The 17,150-nt window shown below is 34.2% G+C and overlaps 4 protein-coding genes across 7 annotated transcripts in view; 2 read left to right on the forward strand and 2 right to left on the reverse strand.

Moving 5' to 3' along the window:
* The first annotated feature begins 5,400 nt into the window (after positions 1–5,400).
* LOC105455147 (glutamic acid-rich protein-like) lies at positions 5,401–8,087 on the forward strand. Of its 2 annotated transcripts, none has more exons than XM_011698236.1 (3): positions 5,401–5,767; positions 5,925–7,365; positions 7,520–8,087. In XM_011698236.1, the coding sequence occupies exons 1-3, from the start codon at positions 5,670–5,672 to the stop codon at positions 7,775–7,777; spliced, it is 1,797 nt and encodes a 598-aa protein (XP_011696538.1). In that variant the 5' UTR covers positions 5,401–5,669; the 3' UTR covers positions 7,778–8,087. The 2 variants fall into 2 exon arrangements, with proteins under 2 accessions (XP_011696538.1, XP_011696539.1); XM_011698237.1 differs by having other exon boundaries at positions 5,685–5,776.
* A 151-nt stretch (positions 8,088–8,238) lies between these two features.
* On the reverse strand, positions 8,239–10,334 carry LOC105455148 (adenosine deaminase-like protein). Its single transcript, XM_011698238.1, has 7 exons — positions 10,090–10,334; positions 9,845–9,972; positions 9,562–9,753; positions 9,198–9,435; positions 8,983–9,118; positions 8,790–8,890; positions 8,239–8,719 (listed from the first exon to the last, which is right to left on the reverse strand). The coding sequence occupies exons 1-7, from the start codon at positions 10,138–10,140 to the stop codon at positions 8,543–8,545; spliced, it is 1,023 nt and encodes a 340-aa protein (XP_011696540.1). The 5' UTR covers positions 10,141–10,334; the 3' UTR covers positions 8,239–8,542.
* Positions 10,335–10,549: 215 nt separating this feature from the next.
* On the reverse strand, positions 10,550–14,230 carry LOC105455151 (coiled-coil domain-containing protein 93). Of its 2 annotated transcripts, XM_011698242.1 has the most exons (13): positions 14,148–14,230; positions 13,987–14,066; positions 13,794–13,907; positions 13,624–13,718; positions 13,088–13,358; positions 12,806–12,994; positions 12,665–12,715; positions 12,309–12,413; positions 12,015–12,232; positions 11,580–11,896; positions 11,345–11,465; positions 11,171–11,255; positions 10,550–10,994 (listed from the first exon to the last, which is right to left on the reverse strand). In XM_011698242.1, the coding sequence occupies exons 2-13, from the start codon at positions 14,035–14,037 to the stop codon at positions 10,833–10,835; spliced, it is 1,779 nt and encodes a 592-aa protein (XP_011696544.1). In that variant the 5' UTR covers positions 14,038–14,066; positions 14,148–14,230; the 3' UTR covers positions 10,550–10,832. The 2 variants fall into 2 exon arrangements, with proteins under 2 accessions (XP_011696544.1, XP_011696543.1); XM_011698241.1 differs by having other exon boundaries at positions 13,987–14,193.
* Positions 14,231–14,256: 26 nt separating this feature from the next.
* Positions 14,257–17,150, forward strand: part of LOC105455149 (formin-binding protein 4-like) — a 7,626-nt gene continuing 4,732 nt past the window's right edge. For both annotated transcript variants that reach the window (XM_011698239.1, XM_011698240.1), the window contains exons 1-7: positions 14,257–14,628; positions 14,810–14,964; positions 15,026–15,134; positions 15,217–15,396; positions 15,470–15,638; positions 15,717–16,456; positions 16,600–17,006. In XM_011698239.1, coding sequence (XP_011696541.1) covers positions 14,556–14,628; positions 14,810–14,964; positions 15,026–15,134; positions 15,217–15,396; positions 15,470–15,638; positions 15,717–16,456; positions 16,600–17,006 — 1,833 coding nt within the window. In that variant the 5' untranslated portion in view covers positions 14,257–14,555. The remainder of the gene's footprint in view (positions 14,629–14,809; positions 14,965–15,025; positions 15,135–15,216; positions 15,397–15,469; positions 15,639–15,716; positions 16,457–16,599; positions 17,007–17,150) is intronic.

Here is a 17,150-nt window from a genome sequence, read left to right on the forward strand (position 1 = left end):
CACACACACACACACACACATACATAGATCCATATATATAATCCGTTTCTTACGTTCAGCTTAAACTTCTTTGAAAGCAAAATGCTTTAATATGCGAAACGCGCGTTTCGGAACGAAAGATGGTAAAATCTAAATCTAAGCGGAATTCCCGGAATTAAGCAAAGAAAGGACACGACTAATGACGGATAAATTATCGGCCGATGTATCGTAATAATAAGCCTCGCTCGTATTGTGAAATATCTAGTATAATAACACAAACACAATTAACGCTTAGATCATGTACATGTACTATATATGAAATAAGTATCGTAAGATTAACACGAAATGTTTCCTATATTGCCGCGAGTCTCCGTATTATAAGAACGGCACGCGATTGCTAAAATTTAGGCCTATAGTTTAATAGCTCTGTAATATATAATATATATTAGAGTAATACTTGAAAATTTTAAGGTAGTACGTAATCATGTCTGGAAATATGTAACTATAAAATGCAGAAGTGTGCCTGTTGACGCATATTGATCGCATTTTTGATAAGTATGTGATCTGTTTGAACGTACGTAAATCACAAAGCAGAGATTTACGTGGGTGTTGGCTACTACATGCCGATAGATCAATGTACATCTGTATCAATGTTGGAAAAAAAATCGAAGAATATCGGACAGGAGAGAGAAACAACATTTACTTTATCGTAAAAAAAATTAATAAGCGAAGCACATGGCTCCGACCTCCGACTGCGTGAGTAATTAAGTCCTCCGCTCATCTTAGACTGAACACACAACTCTAATCGTTCTCGACGTCGAGAAACACTGACATAGGATTACCCCCATCTCGATCCGTAATTTATTTGTATTTATTCTGTTTAACAAATGAAAGCAAATGAGTTTAGCGCAAAACGCAATTTTGAGTGACGCTATTGATTAGTTGATATTTAATGCACCTGTTGCACTTTAGCAAATACATATGAGCATTATACGGCGACTCAATTCAATACATATGATATATTATGTCCTTCGTATTTTCAACTCATTGTATTAATACCTCACGAAAATATTTGAGTAACGCATTGATTTTATTAGGGAATATTTTGGGCCACGTTTTTTGCAACCCGATATTTCTATTGTATACAATTCTTTTGTTACGGATGAATTTTTACGGTATATATCTAAGTAAAAGAATCTTGCACAGTAACGAAGTAAAATAAAGCCCTCATTATGAGGTCTTATGAGTATGGTATATAACAACTTTAATTAACATCCTACATGCTATTCTTATTCAGATTTTTCTTCAATGCTAAATACTGTTCGCAATTCTGTTCACAGTTCCTATCATTATTGTATTTACACGCAAGTAATAGACCAAGATCTCTGGTGCAACATTGTGTATATTGCGTAGCGTTATGTATATCAATATATATGCTAATATATTTATAATGTCAAACTATATATTTATGTTCTATCTCACTATTCAGTCAATTTGCTTTTCACTTTGCGAAATAAGTTACTCGACTACATAACTGTGCTCAATATTAGATTGCTCAGGTTTCGTGACAGTAAGATAATACCGTAAAACAAATAACATTACGACATTATATTATATTGTATAAAATATGTAACAATCAAAGTTTTTTATTTCAACTCATGTATTTACGTTCTATTTTATAGTCTGACCTTTTTCAGCGATTTTATATGATCTTGCTTTTTTGTGTAATGAGCTTTCAACAAAGATCATATTAGTTTTATTGAAAAAAAAAAGAGATAATTTAAAACTGACAGCAAATTAGGATTATATTGCATTAGCCAGAATAATTGCACTTTTTTATATGTTCTATTTTTATATGCTTACATTTTTCAAAGAAAATTTTCAAAAATTATTTTATTTTTTTATTGGAATTACGCGCATTTTAATAACGCATAGTGTCCAATCGTTCCTATTCTACGAGCCTCGTTATTGTTTTTATTAGATCGAGTTACACGCTGGTATATATTATTGTGGATTACATGTTTTTATGCCTCGTGGAATTATTATTCACAGAACGTACAACTTTATTTACAAATAAATGTACGTATGCTTTATTTGTTCATTGTGTTCACGCAGTATTATGATAGCACATATCATAAAGGTTTATTTTTAACAATTATACACAGAATCTTTTGTCCATTTAAACAATATTATTACTACTTTACTGAAATTACTAAAAATGGTCACCATGGTCACACACTAATGCTCAAACTGCTAACTTGCAAATGTAATAGAAGCAAAGGTGTCTGGAAAATTTGCGATCAGGTGTGATACAGATGTGCAAAGATTATAAATTGGGAAGCTTCCTCTTTTTTTTTTGTTTCCGCTTTTCAGCGATATTTCGTGCACCGGTTCAGCCTGTAAATGCTTGTAAATAGCGTTTCAATTGATCTTCGGCTGAAACAATTGCGTACGAGAATGATATACGCCGTGAGTGTTACATGTGATGTTAAACTATAAAGTGCGGATGCGTTTAATGTACGACGAACGGAAGTATGTTTATAGTATGTTAAATAAAATTAATGCACACATATTATTACTCGACAATGCCGCGCGTACGTTTATATGCAAAGCTTCTCAAGAAAAAAAAACGCGAATGTAAAAAAAAAAAAAGAAACGGAATACTCGTTGTTTCCCCCCACAAGTTTAATGCCGAAGAATATTTTATCGTTAACATCGATCTCTATATGGAGCTGGTGTACGCTTGGGTTCTTTGTTAATGATCATAGTCATTAGGTGGGATTTATCCACTTCTGATGCAATGTTACGCGTTATAATAAATAATTCGTCCTCGTAAAAGGGCGAGAAGGGATACCGAATCAAAGATTAGCCTAAACGTCTTCTAATAATCGTGCGTAATGCTGCGACGCGATATATCGTTCACGATAAAAGTGTTGTGTACAATTAAGCCAGTTTTGAAATACAGATCGATTAATATATCTATAATTAATATTATTTAATGTAAAGAATGATATAGATCGATTTTAAACAGAGTTTTCAAAACGCGTGCGGATTTACACCACTTTGAGAATGTGTGAACAACAATTCATACACTTATATGAGGAATACACTTAAATATTAAATACCATATTACGAGGGCAAACAGTTTGCTTAGAGATTCTTTTGGATGATGCACAAGTGTATATTTTTTCTTTTTGAGTTTTAAAGCCAACGCCACTGCCATAATGAAAGACAAACCTATACGAGGAAATAAAAAAAAAAAAAACGGCATACAGTGTGAATGAAACATAAGCCCGCAACATCAGTATCTCGGAATTGAAATCCTCGTCTCTCACACACACAAAATACGCGTCATCTTTAATCTTTTGTTATTCGCTTCTACGTAATACGTATTACGCGCGTAATCGCTTGTATATTTGTAATTTTGCGTGTAACGTTATCGAGCGCCATTCACGGAAATTTCAATGATTCTTCGCCGTACGGTACGATATAGCGTAGCAGATAATTGGGTGTTTTAGCGAGAGCACTAACGAATTAGTAAAGCGTCGTTTCTTTTTCTTAAGATTAAGGATTAATTTTTGTTGCGTGCGCCAATAGCGCGACGACTTCTATTTTCTTCTGTAAATTACACCTTTGAGTGTATATATATGTCGCACGAACGTATGTACGGGGATATATAAATGATGATATAAAAAAATCGTTCGTGCGCGGATGATGATAAACACGACGAGAACCGAAATGCACCTCGGAGTCAGTAACAAAAAAAGCCGATGGTTGCTTAGGCACAGCCATTGCTACAGATAGTCGTAGATATGTAACTTTAATTTGTAATATCGTCATTGTAAGAATATAGGACCGCGCTATGGACAAGGGCGACGATCCCTTATGTCTGTCACTGTATATCTTTAGTCGTTTCCATCTTCCCTCCCGTCGCGCATCCCCCTCGAAGGTATTGATGTGACCGCGCCCGGGCCAACGCTTGACAAATTTAGATATATCCGATTATCTTGCATTAAAAATTGTATTTACTATTATTAACTATACGATTAACTACTACGCGCTGTACGCAGAGGAAGAAACAAACTTTATTTACCAAATACCAGTTTTTTAATAAAAATCTTTTTGTGAAAGAAAATATTGAACGCCTGCTACTTCACTCGCCACGTATCGAAATATATATTAAATAAATTTATTATTATTTACATTTATTTCTTGCGATACTCGCAAAACGCGTAAAATGCAATGAAGAACGCGAAATGCATACAATGGGTTAAATGAATAATTTAATCTTTGATATGTGCAATATTAATATTTGCAAAACTCATTATCAAATTCTTTAATTAAATATTACGATTAATATTTATTATTATAAACATTTACAATTTAATCTTTGATATGTGCAATATTAATATCTGCAAAACTGTCGAATTCTTTAATTAATATTACGAGATTAATATTTATTATTCTAAACATTTACGATTTAGTCTTTGATGTGAGCAATATTAATATTTGCAAAACTATCGAATTCTTTAATTAAATATTACGATTAATATTTATTATTATAAACATTTACGATTTAGTCTTTAATATGTGCAATATTAATATCTGCAAAACTGTCGAACTCTTTAATTAATATATTACGATTAATATTTATTATATATATGTATATATAAACGTTTACGATTAGCATTTATCGACGTATCTCAAATGTATTATCTCTATTGATACATATTTTTTCCGCGTTACCATCTCCTGTTACCATCTACGTTTTGACTCATCTCGCAGCTTTTTACTTTTCGCGATATTAGGGGTGAGGGCGTTGGCGTATGCCGACGCCACCGTGCCATCCGTGCCATCGTACGATCTACGATCGTACGAGAAACTCGCCTGACGAATCTCTGGCGCGCTCGCAACATTTCGTCAAACGCGCATAATTTGTTGACGACGCAGTCCATTTTGCAGTTTACATGCATTTACCTGGTTACAGCTGAACATGCGTCACAGTTTCGATGCTCTGGACGAAGTGTGCGGAGTTAAATCCAGACTCCTAGCCTACCGGGGACTGCGACTCCCTGAGATCCCGTTAGCGGCATATATCGCGTCATCGGCAGTGGCACTCGAGCACACAACACTTCTACAAGTACTCGCGATCGCGCGTCGCGCCCGCGAGACCCCGTTTGGTCAGTAACGATCACGATATTCGCGAAAGACGTGAGACAGATACGCAGCGCGTACCTCCCCGCGTCCCGACTTGCCCGTAACTGACCTTGGCACCTTCGAGAATCGCAATATCGAAATTCAAAATTTCGAGAATCGCAAGCACCTTTTCGAGCCAAGCCAATCAGCGCCCACCTGCGGTTCCCGTCCGTGTGTATAGAGCCATCTATTATATAGCGAGCGACGCGAGCGTAAAACAAATGAAGGAAGTAACACACTGGAGACACAATCATTCTGACATTACTATTTACTGCATCGAGTGGAGTAATAGATCCTGTAGATCCACACGCAAATTCATTTGACAAGTGACATAAGAAGATAGCGTAATCGCAAATAATCGTTCATTCGATGCGCTAAATTCCCCTTCGTAATACGTTGTTTCACGGCGTTTTGAGTTGACTGATCAACGCAAATGTGACCGCGATATCAAGGCTCGCTTTGACGATGTGCCGCAAGAATTTTCACGCCGCAGTATGAAAAATCGATTACACCATTATATCTGCATTTTCGTCGTGCTCGAGATATTACAATCGTCAATTTGTTATGCGAAAACCATCAGCGATACTCGCAGGTATTGACAGTATGTGATTTTCTTAGCCTCTGCATTATCTATGTACAATTCTTTGGCGTAATTTCTTGTTGATTCAATGAAATTTTACATTTTCTACTTGTTCCGCATTAGTCCCTGCACGTAAAATATATTTTTATATTTTTTACACCGCTTCCAGAACAAAACGAGAGTTATCTATTGCTGAAACATCACAATTAGAAGGAGACGCTAACCATGCGAAAGAGATAAATTTAGAACATGAAGAGGAAAGCGACAATGATGACCTCGAAAAGGATGGTATGCATCAGGACGACACGAAAAAGGAACGGAAAATTTCGAGGAAAGCCGCAAATGCCGTAATCTCCGCCGATCTCCATCCATCGAACGCTGAAGAATCTTTCGATCTTGACAATGCGTCCAATTCGCAACACTCGAATGAGGGATCAGAGGGAACGGAAGAAGAGGATGAAGAGGCGATAAACCGTGAACGTGATAAAAACGAAGAAGCGAGTAATCTCGTACGTTTACCCCGTGGCGTAAATGGTGATTTCAATAGATACACCGATCAAGATGAGAGATCGAGTTTGTACGACGACTACGAGGCGAAAGACGTCGCGAAGCGCGGCGTTCTAAGCGGCTCGAAGGATTACGAGGAAGTGGAAGACGACTCGCCGGGAATAGAGGATATGGCTGCAGTGCAAGAGTCAACAAATGAAGCTGAAAACGGAGAAACGCCGAAAGATGCTCGAGTGAAAAGAGACCAAGCGGAAATTTCAGAAATGGTTGATAAATCCAAGTCAAGCCTAGATGATTCAGCCGTGTTAGAAGAATCGAAAACTGCAGCAAAGAATCCTTACTCGCGCGACGTTTCTCATATCGAATCGTCGAAAAGTATTAATGAAGCGCCAGCATCCAGTGACAAAGATTTCGAATCGAAGGACGTGATCTCGAAGTTGAGCGATTCTTCCAAAATCCAAGAGCCAGCGAGCATAGTTGCCTCGTCCAAAAGAGACGAATCGAACGCGGAATACGAGAAACGCGTGGAAGAGGAGATTCAACGGAAAATCGATTCGATTAAAGAGGAGATTCAACGAGACATCGAGACGCAACAACGAATAAGAGACATCGAGGACAACAATGCCAGATTCGATGAATTGCAGAATCAAGAGAACGAGGATGAGGAAAGGCAGATTTTCCAGGGTGAACCGATCAAGAAGCGCCAGACCACAGATCCAAGAGCCAAGAGATCCGTACGAGAGAGCGCCGATGATGCGATTGCTTCTTTACAGAGAAACGACAAGAAACGATCTTTAAAAAGAGATCAGCATAAAAAGCGGCAACATCGATCTGGCAAAATCGATAAATTGGATAGTTCAAAGGAGAATGAAAATTTGAATAGAATCGTAGTCGCTAATCACAAGTCTTCCGAGCAAATTCCTTTGAAAGAGTTTTCCAAAACAAAACGCGAGCGCGTCAGGCAAGTTTTCCTGGTGAATAACGATCAACGTCAGAAAAGGAGGAGGCAACTGAGAAGCTACACGTTGCCATCTGATCGGACAGCCGAAAATGAATTATTTATGAATCCCGATTTGAATTCTTATCTGCGTCCGAACAAAATGGTAAGGCTTAGTGGAAAGCAGTAAAATTATCACGATGTATTATTATTAAAAATTGCTATAGATTATGATATACTAAAATAAATTATATAACCTACTGCTTAAAATTAATATATAAATGTAATATAAAAAATAAAATGTGTAATAACTGTTGCAGCTCAAAGCATCTTCACTTGTTGGCAGCGATGATGAGAATAACGAGGAAGAACAGAGTCCTACAGCAGAACACTCCGATTCTTTATTATCTCTTACTGGAAGTTCGCAGGAATTGAATCCACGTTTAGAGAAAGAGTACAAAGAGGCCTTCGGTGGATTGCAGAGTGAGCCTGGCAACGCTCTAGCCAGATTCAAGAGGGTCAAACGTGTGCTAACTAACGGCCCTAACGCAAAAATTAAAAATTTTGGCAAGGTATAAAATGACACAAATTAATCTTTTTTTAATCATTTTTAGAGTAAAATATTTCTAGCATACCAAAAATAAAATTATATAAAAAAGTATAGATACTTTTGAATTGTAATCCTAATAGCAAAAAATTTAATAATAGGAATGCGTAGGGATAGACGTAGAATTATAGATATTAAAAGCAGAATGATACATTTGTAATTAATAGAAAAGATTATAATTATAATAGAAATATAATGTCATTAATTACGAAACATTCCGAGATTATGAATCGATTTAATTATAGTTTAAATAAATAATATATAAATTCTTGATACACAGATATTGCTTTTTAATTTATGAATTTCTAGGTCAGCTACGAGTAAATGAATATATTTTTGTATGCTGACTTAAAAAAACGGAATGACTTTTGAAATTGTTCAATTATCATACATCATATATTTAAATCTCAATGTCATAAATTAAATTAGTATAAATTATAATATGTGAGTTTTATTCTTTGATTTATACAGTGATATACAAACGTACATTACGTATCACTTTTGCTCATATATTACAAGATAATGGGCGATTTCAAAGAATATATAAAAAATATACGAAATATTACACTAAAAAATTATCAGCAAATATTGTTGAGTTAATGAGATATAGAAAAAATATATTCTTTTTATTCTTATTAATAATTAATAAGTTTGAAAGTGAATATTATTCTAGGATATAAATTAAAACTCGTTATAAAAATGTTGGCACACAATACTTATGAGAGAAATGTATATGTTATTCAAAATTTTCAATAACAGCTGTTAAACTTTTCTTTTCTTCTGCACTTGCAAAACTATATTGTACAGACAAGAGAGATAGCTCCTTCAGCTGTTTTCTTCCTATTAAAAAAATAGAACTTAATCTCTCGAATTCCTCTGATAAGCACGTATTAAAAACACCTTTATCGTCAGTCTGAAAAAAGTTAAAATTTCATTTTTTATTAAATTTTCAGTAATATATACATTATATTTTTAATACTCACTCCAATGGTTATAGGATGTCCAGTTTTGTATAGATATGTAAATTGATGAGAAATATAAGCCGATACTGTTTTACATTTAATGTTTGATGTCAAGCACAATTCTAGATTAAAAGAACAGAAGTAAAGTAATACACGTTATTATTAATATTTATCAAAATTTATCTTTGGAAAGGAATTATCAAAGATCTTTTACCAACAGGAATTTTAGATTCCAATAACGTATCAAACAATTGCTGAGAACCTTGCAAACTAGGATGAATGCAAGTACAATGTCCCAATCGGTCAGGTTTAAATTTTATTATATTATTTGTTTCCACTTCATTAGGTACCTGCATTTATATTATACTATTATATCTATTATATTATTATATGTAGAGATAATTGATCATATTTGGAAAGGTAATTCACCTCTGCACAATGAGCTGTAATTCTAAGGCCTGCTTTCCTAGATGTTTCTAATAACTCTAAAAATGAATCACCCGCTGTAGGATCGCCACTAAGATCAATACCCACAACATATCCTGGATATTTCTTCATAAACTGTATAGCAAGATTTATATTTTCTTGTGCAGATTCGTAACCTTGTTTTCGATCAATTGATACTAGCAGTTTTACAAGAATTTGTGGAAACTCAGATTTGGATGATCTGTATACATATATTAGATATCATTTACTAATTGCTTCAAGGAACAATAAAAAAATGTGGCATATATATTTAAACTAGAATCTGCTATACAAGTTAATATACAGTCATCAAGCAGTTATTACTTACTCGATAGCATCTATTATAGCCTGAAGGTACTCTGTTTTTGTCATTGAATCTTTTACAGCACGAGGTGTGCTTCTTAATTCTAAGTAAATCACATTGTCCTCGTAAAACTCTTTTATCACATCACAAGTGGCAACAAACACAGCTTGTGGTGTAATTGTCAGTGCATGAGCTACATCAAACATTTTAAAACATCTGAAAAGTGAATAATTATATGGTACAGCCTTTAATGAACGTTTTCTCAATGGTGCTTCATAGAAAAATACGAAAAAGAATATCTATGTACTCGCTTAAAGATGAGAAATTGGTAGTATCCACAAGAACTTGATCACAAGCAGTGTTTGAGCATTGCATTTCACGTAATTTTTGTAACGTATTCACACTTAATGAACCGTTCAAATGTGCATGAAGTTCCTAATATATCGAAGAAAGAATTGTTTAGTACGTTAAAATATATAATAAAATTATGAAATATAAAAGTATTTATTTTTCACAATAAGCAACACTTTTAGATTTGACATAAAAACATACCACTTTAGGTAACTTTTGGCAAAACTCCTTCATGTTCATTTTATCAGCCATAATATATATATATCTCTTTATAAAATGATCATTAATGTTTCATACAATTCTATAAAATAAATTCCTGTTGTAAGTGCAATCAAAGTGTTTACGTTCATTCACGTTAATGAATTGATTCATCGATAGATGGAGTACCATTGAGCGCGGGAATGACACTATAATGACAGATACCACGTGACCGACAGACTTATGGAGGAACATGTCAGAGAAAATCAATAGAATTAAAAAAAAAAATAATAGATCTTGTTTTTTGAACGAAGAAAATACTGGTTAATAATACAATATTAAAATAAGGGACTAATTAATTTTCTATATTACACAAATATATGTATCTTATAACGTTGTATATATTGTAACAATTTATGTACAATTATATTTAACATGTTCATCATATTTACTATACATATATATAATATACATTATATATACACACATATGTACGTATGTGTGTGTTAGAAGTACATATTGTGTATCAAATATTTTTACAAGCTATATAACACATACAGTATTGAGAGATTCATGAACTGTCATGTTTCTATATACATAGCAAATTTTTGACATACATAGCTTGTATAACTTACATCGTATATTCATTGCGTATATAGCAAAATTTAAACAGCTTTAAATAGTGTATTATAATAGCATCATGTCACAAGTAAATATTGACATAATTTCCATTTACTGAGGGAAATTTATGGACCACGAAGTTGAGCCAACAAAGCTTCATTTTTGCGACATTCAATAGTAAGCTGTCTAACTGCTGCAACATATTTGCGTTGTTGCTCCACGAGAGTGACGAGTTGTCGACTAAGTGTATCACGCCTACCTTTTTCGTCGGCACATCGTTTTTCCACCTAAATAAAAAATCAATGTTTAAATTAGTCTAACTCATCATTGAAAGTACAAAATAATAATAGCAATAAAATAAAATAGAGACACTGTTATTTCAAGTTAGATATGTTTGTCTTTTTTTGTAAATACTACATGCTCCTAAATTGATTCGTTTCTATATCACTATTTTCCACATTACCATTGTTTTGTTGCGCTTCACTCCTGCAACAATGGTCTCAAATTGTTTTAGGAATTGTTCCTTGCCACTTGTTGACGCCATAGCTCTGTTATAAAATACATATTAAATTACGTATATTATTAACAGCATGGATACTTAAAATTTTTTGAAATAATTAATATTTTTAGTACGTACTCATTGTAGTTATCCTGAATAGAATTTAGCAATGACAATTCCTTACTTATATATAGTTTTGTATCATCGAGAGTATTGTATAATGTGTAATATTGTTTAGTTTCCTTATGCTTAGCTGAAACTGTAATATACATCCTTAATCTAAATTTCTCTTAAAATATCTTTAATAAAGATAACTTGATACTTTTAAATTGCAAGATTGTTATGTCTGTGAATAAAAATGAATCCAGTTAACCTTGATTATAGAGTTCCATAAAACGTCGTTGATACTGCGTCAATTCGGAGCGTCCTGGAACATCGTCCAGTTGCCTCGTTAAAGATGCAATAATTCTATTCTTTTTCGCCAATTGCAATCGCACTCGTGTTATAGCTTCCTTTTGCTCTTCGTATTCTTTGACACGATCTTCCTCCTCCACCGGAGCACCGTTTTCAATTTCTTGTACCATACCTCGAAGAAGATTCAAATCTGACTTGCACTGTTCTCGGAAATTATGTTCTTGTTCTTTCAGTCCCTCATGTACGGACAGAAGTTCCTCTAATCGTTTGAAAATACTGAAAGTTGAATAGAAATTCTCATTTCATATTTAAACAAAAAAAAAAAAGAAAAAATTGATATCGAAGCTAATATACATTAGTTATAATTAGCCATAACTCTAATACTTCAAAATACCTGTCATTATCATTGATTCCAATTTCCCGAATCTTTTTAAACGAACGTTCAATGGTTTCTTTTCTCGCACGATATTCTTTCACTTTTTCTACTATTTCAGTAAGTTTATCAGATAAGCTATCTCTCTCCTTCGTTAACTTGCGCACTCTGGACTGCAATGTTGTCTTCTGTTTCTGTAATGCAATTAGAGCGCGCGACGAATCCGTTGCGTCACCATCCTATATTAATAAAATTTATATTATACAATGTTATATATGCTTCAATTATAAAAATATACTCTATATTTAAATTTACCCCTATTTCAGAAGTAGCCATAGTTGCATATTTTTCTGCCACCTTAGCAATTTCTTGTGCTTGTATACCAACGATGTTTCCAAGTGTATTTACACTTAAGCGCATCTGTATTAAAGAAACAAAAGATTAATGATAATATTATAAAAATATAATAATCTTTTTAAGAGAAAAGGATTTCAAATATGACCAGATTTAAAAAATGATACTTTTTACGTAAATTTTAAACAAAATTTTTTTCTAAAAAATGATATAAAAAAAGTAGATATACAAATTTTGCACTTATAAAAAAATTGTTATTTAAAAGTCTTGAAACTCTCCTTTCTCTTAGTCTGTAAAATTTTAAAAAATTTATATACCGAATTTTCTTCTATGACGGATAGAGCAGCAGTAATTTGTTCAGTGGTGTCCTAAAAAATATAAATTTCATGCACTTCTGTATTAATTCAATAAAAATTATCAAATGAATAAATTAAAAGTGATTTATTCGTAAGTAATACCTTTTCATTTTTTTCATTACTTGACTCATTCCTTGAATCACTGCTTTTAGATTCAGCCGCTGTCATTGTTGTATTTTTAACAGCCTCAAATGGTGCTTCATATTCTAATACCGTGCCAATAAATCTACTCGATTCATCTTTCACAAAATCCTCTTTTTGTTTGAACAAACGTCGTGGTTCATAAGCTTTCTGTCATATACATTAAAGAAATATAAAGCATATCAATTACACATTTGCGGCGTTTTTATAATTAAACGGTTTCACATAAAAAATAATTTGTACCTTAACTGAACGTAAATTTCTGATGATATTCTCATTAGCTGTTGCCCCGCTTTCAGAATCTTCACTGAAAGAATGCTTTTTGTGAAATTGATTTAACGCAAATGCCCTCACAAAGTCTGCCATTTCCTGTCGCATTTCCATAGAACGCTTTACTAGCCACTGAATAACTGGGAATATATGAATACAGTCTAGACCTTGTATTTGATGCGGTTCTATTCGGTACGGACAGTTCATTTTGGGGAGCATAACTACAATTTTCTCTGTCAAGGAACTGCAACACATACATGTATGTTAAACATTAAAGTTACTGTTAAAAAGATTTTCTGAATAAAAAGACAACAAAAAAGAATAAAAACGTCTTATGCATAAAAAGAAATTAACCCTCTAACCGGAACATCGATCATTATGACTGCTACTGTAGGTTTTCTAACCTATGTTCCGGTTAGATTGTTAGTGGGTTAATAAGCTGAATAAAATCTACATTTTCAGTCTACAAATCTAAAATCTACAAATTCAATGTGATGTAAAATACATACATTTTTTGACCAATTGTGAGATTCTCTTGAAAAAGTAAATCCACGTCTACGTCGAAATTACACGATTCTATGCACCAGGTCATGCCGCCGACAACCTAATCAAATATATATTATTTTTTAAGTTACATATAAGTTTAATAAAAAAAAATAATTGAAAATAATTTACAGACCTTATCAAAATTTGTTAAACCTTTTATTCGCGCCCGAAAGTAACCTGCAGCGACAAGTAAATCGATAATTTCTTGAAATTTCGTGGTTTGTTCTTCATCCTCGCGTACATCGACCTAAGAATATAACGTTGAACATTTAAATGATTAATTCAATACTTATTGTTGACAACTAAATATCTTGCGAGTATCTTACCTCTGTGCTCTCGGAACTTCTCAGTAATCTTTTTGGCATATCGTTCAGCATATTGTGCCTTTTCAGAAATAGCACGTTATCTATTTTAATATATTTAGAATCAAAGTTAAACAGGAGTGCGTTGATTTATTGTTAATTTTGTAGAGATTCCTAACTCATACCCAAGTATTGTCACTGTTGTCACTTGTCAGTCAGCTGTCATTTAGCAATGAGTAATCGGAGGTCGGTAAGGCGCTGCGCCCTGCCCTCTGGTCTCTACATCCGAAAGCTGTGAACTGATCGCGGACTTTCGTCGCTTCTAAGATACAGTTCGAATGTTTGAGGTTAGCTCACGGAAGCAATACGATTATTTTTGCAATTTCGCGGGATAATTATTTCGTCGCGATACGTGGAAACGCATAGTCATTAATTATTTCACACAAATGATATGCGTACGTGTATGCCGTTACGCGGTGACGTGTACGAGCGAGGACCGAGGCTGATCAAGCGCGCATTTTGCGCTGTAAACTTCTCGCAGAAGATCCTTCGTCGCGTTTAGTTTAGCCTTCACTGTCATTACTTTACGTATTATGAAGAGACGCCAAAGAAGGCCAGTCCTGACGCTCAACAAGCAAGGCAGTCATCACGGCGAGCACACGCAAGGTGAATATCAGTGTTTGTTTTTAGTTGGCGAACTGATTGACCATTGACAATTTTTATTTCTTTCACAGTCGCTTCACCTCACAAAAATACTTTACTAAAATTAAAGCTCAGCAAAACGTTCATTGAGAATTAACGCATAATATGCTGTCACTTGTTTATCTTGTATTACAAATTTTTACAGGCCGGTGTAAGCCGATAAATAATGTACAACCCACACAGAGCGAGGCCAATAATCCGTTGGCCAATATGTTGTGCCAATACAATTCCGATAGCGATACGGAAGATCCCAAGAAAGATACACAGAAATTGGATGACCAAGTCAATGATTTCCTTAAGGTAACCTGATAATATTTTCTATATAGAGAAATTATATTTATGTATGGTTTTTTTTTTATAGGAAATTCAACTCATTGCCCCCGAGCAACCTGTACCAAACATTGCTAATGATTCAGATTCAGCGACTAAGGCAGTTCTACGATCTGCGCATCATACAAGCCAACAAACATGTAAGGATTTCGAATTAATAAAAAGAAAAAAAATATATATAAAATAAATAATGTGAAACACACTTACATATCTGCATTTCAGTGTGGCATGAAATTTATGACGATTCCACTGGTTACCCTTATTATTGGCATATCGAAACTAATGAGGTAACATGGGAAATGCCAGAGGAATTACGCTTGTTACAAAAACAATCGGAAGCAGGGTCCGGAGCAAAACATCCCATTCAAGGACCACATTGGGTCGATTTTTCGTCTATCGCATGTAATTGTTATTAAACTTTTCTACTTTCAATATTTCAAAAAAGAAAAGATATTAACGAATATTTTTGTTGCAGATCGACAATCCCAAGCAAATATTCCAGAGGGTATGATACCGCAGGAAGTGGTAGCAAGAAATCGCAACAGATTTCTGCACAATAATGAACCTACCAAGAAATATAATTTGGAAAGCAAACCAGAAATGAAGAACGAGTCTCCGACGAAGGATGACGATTCGGACGATGGGTATAGTAAAAATTATATTTTAAATACTTCTTATTCTGTCTTGACACGATTAAAAAATATTCAATTTCAATTTTATAGACGGATAGAGATGATAACGTCTTTCGGTAGCGACGGAAGTGATTCGGAGGATGAAAATAATTCCTCAGACGAGAATAAAACATCGACGTCTTTATCCGAGCCTGGAAAATCCAATTCTGTGCCGTATGTAAAAAGTGGCGAAATCGGACCTGCCTTCTGTCCAACGGGAATACAATCTCCTACCAAAAACTTATTTCCGTCATACAAGTCTGACTCGACTGATGTATCAAATTCTACAAATCATCCTGAACAACTTGACGAACACAAAATAACCGAATCCGACAAGAGCAAGAGTAGTGTAGTTCAAGGTGAAAAAGAGTTTCTCATGGGGAACAAAAATAAGAAAGATATTAATTCACACAGCACAGTTCCGAAATTGGATCTCAATGTGTCCTTAGTACCTGGTTACGGAGATGATTCAGATGGAGAAGAGGAAGTTAGACCCAAGCAAGAGATAAAGCCTTTATTCCCAATTGTGCAGAATGAGGAATACGTAAATGTAACGAACTCGTTGAAAAATACTCATGACGCTCTTGCGAAAAATTCTGATAATGTACAAGCCTCCGATCAGTGTAGTGATCACAGTAATGAAGATACTCAAGAAGCGAAGAATGATCAGGAAAAGACGGAGGAGAAAGAATCGAAGGTAGACGAAGATAAGTCCAAGGCAAATATATTTTTGGAAGATATGCAAGTGTGCGGCAAGGCTTTTCAAAGAAAGAAGAGGATAGCATTTGATGGTATCAATTAAATCGATTATGTTTTTATCTAATTTTATTCCAATAATTATATATAGTAACGAAAATTATGTTTAAAATTATCAAGTATTTTATTTATTCTGAAAATTATCTATGTAAACAAATAATTTTCTCTGCAATTTCAGTTACTTCCACTAAAGCTAAACAAAGTAATAATACATATCACGAAAATACAATCCGAGAGGATAACGGCAGTGATCTTACGAGCAGTGAAACTATTTCACGCAATACCGAGGATAGCGACGCAGTTGTACATAATCAATTGTGTACCGAAAGCCAAAAGGAATGCGATGAAGCGCATAAGGAAGCAGAACAGTGCGTTAGTATTAAAACTGAAGAAAAGCTCAGTTTGAAGGACGAATCGTGCGACTCCGAAGTATCTGTAGAGCACAAGACAGTGTCGAATGTTGTCGAAGAAAAGGTCAGCGAGGAGATGAATGACTTGTCTCAAATCATAACGGAGAAATTGAAGTTTCTTTCCGAAGGAAGGGAGAGTGTTTCTGCTGTTCAAACAATGCAAATTCAACTACAAGTTAGTATTCATTTTTACATGCATTATTTTATTATTTACTAGTACATAACAGGCGCGCGCTGCGTATTGAATCCCATACATCTTCCAATAACATTTATATACCAATTTACATTTTAATTAAACAAATGTTAACAATTTTTGATA

Source organism: Wasmannia auropunctata, unplaced genomic scaffold (assembly GCF_000956235.1).
Source record: "Wasmannia auropunctata unplaced genomic scaffold, wasmannia.A_1.0 LD335921.1, whole genome shotgun sequence".
NCBI classification, from domain to species: Eukaryota; Metazoa; Arthropoda; class Insecta; order Hymenoptera; family Formicidae; genus Wasmannia; species Wasmannia auropunctata.

Excerpts from the sequence above, each read along its gene's own strand:
- LOC105455151 (XM_011698242.1), bottom strand. The coding sequence starts at position 14,037 with ATGCTGAACGATATGCCAAAAAGATTACTGAGAAGTTCCGAGAGCACA. Across the intron at positions 12,995-13,087 it reads GAAATTTACGTTCAGTTAAG|AAAGCTTATGAACCACGACG; the intron begins GTACAAATTATT and ends TGTATATGACAG. Across the intron at positions 10,995-11,170 it reads TGAAGCGCAACAAAACAATG|GTGGAAAAACGATGTGCCGA; the intron begins GTAATGTGGAAA and ends TTTTTTATTTAG.
- LOC105455147 (XM_011698236.1), top strand. The coding sequence starts at position 5,670 with ATGAAAAATCGATTACACCATTATATCTGCATTTTCGTCGTGCTCGAG. Across the intron at positions 5,768-5,924 it reads ACCATCAGCGATACTCGCAG|AACAAAACGAGAGTTATCTA; the intron begins GTATTGACAGTA and ends CACCGCTTCCAG. Across the intron at positions 7,366-7,519 it reads ATCTGCGTCCGAACAAAATG|CTCAAAGCATCTTCACTTGT; the intron begins GTAAGGCTTAGT and ends TAACTGTTGCAG.
- LOC105455148 (XM_011698238.1), bottom strand. The coding sequence starts at position 10,140 with ATGGCTGATAAAATGAACATGAAGGAGTTTTGCCAAAAGTTACCTAAA. Across the intron at positions 9,973-10,089 it reads GCCAAAAGTTACCTAAAGTG|GAACTTCATGCACATTTGAA; the intron begins GTATGTTTTTAT and ends TCGATATATTAG. Across the intron at positions 8,891-8,982 it reads GGAATCTAAAATTCCTGTTG|AATTGTGCTTGACATCAAAC; the intron begins GTAAAAGATCTT and ends CTTTTAATCTAG.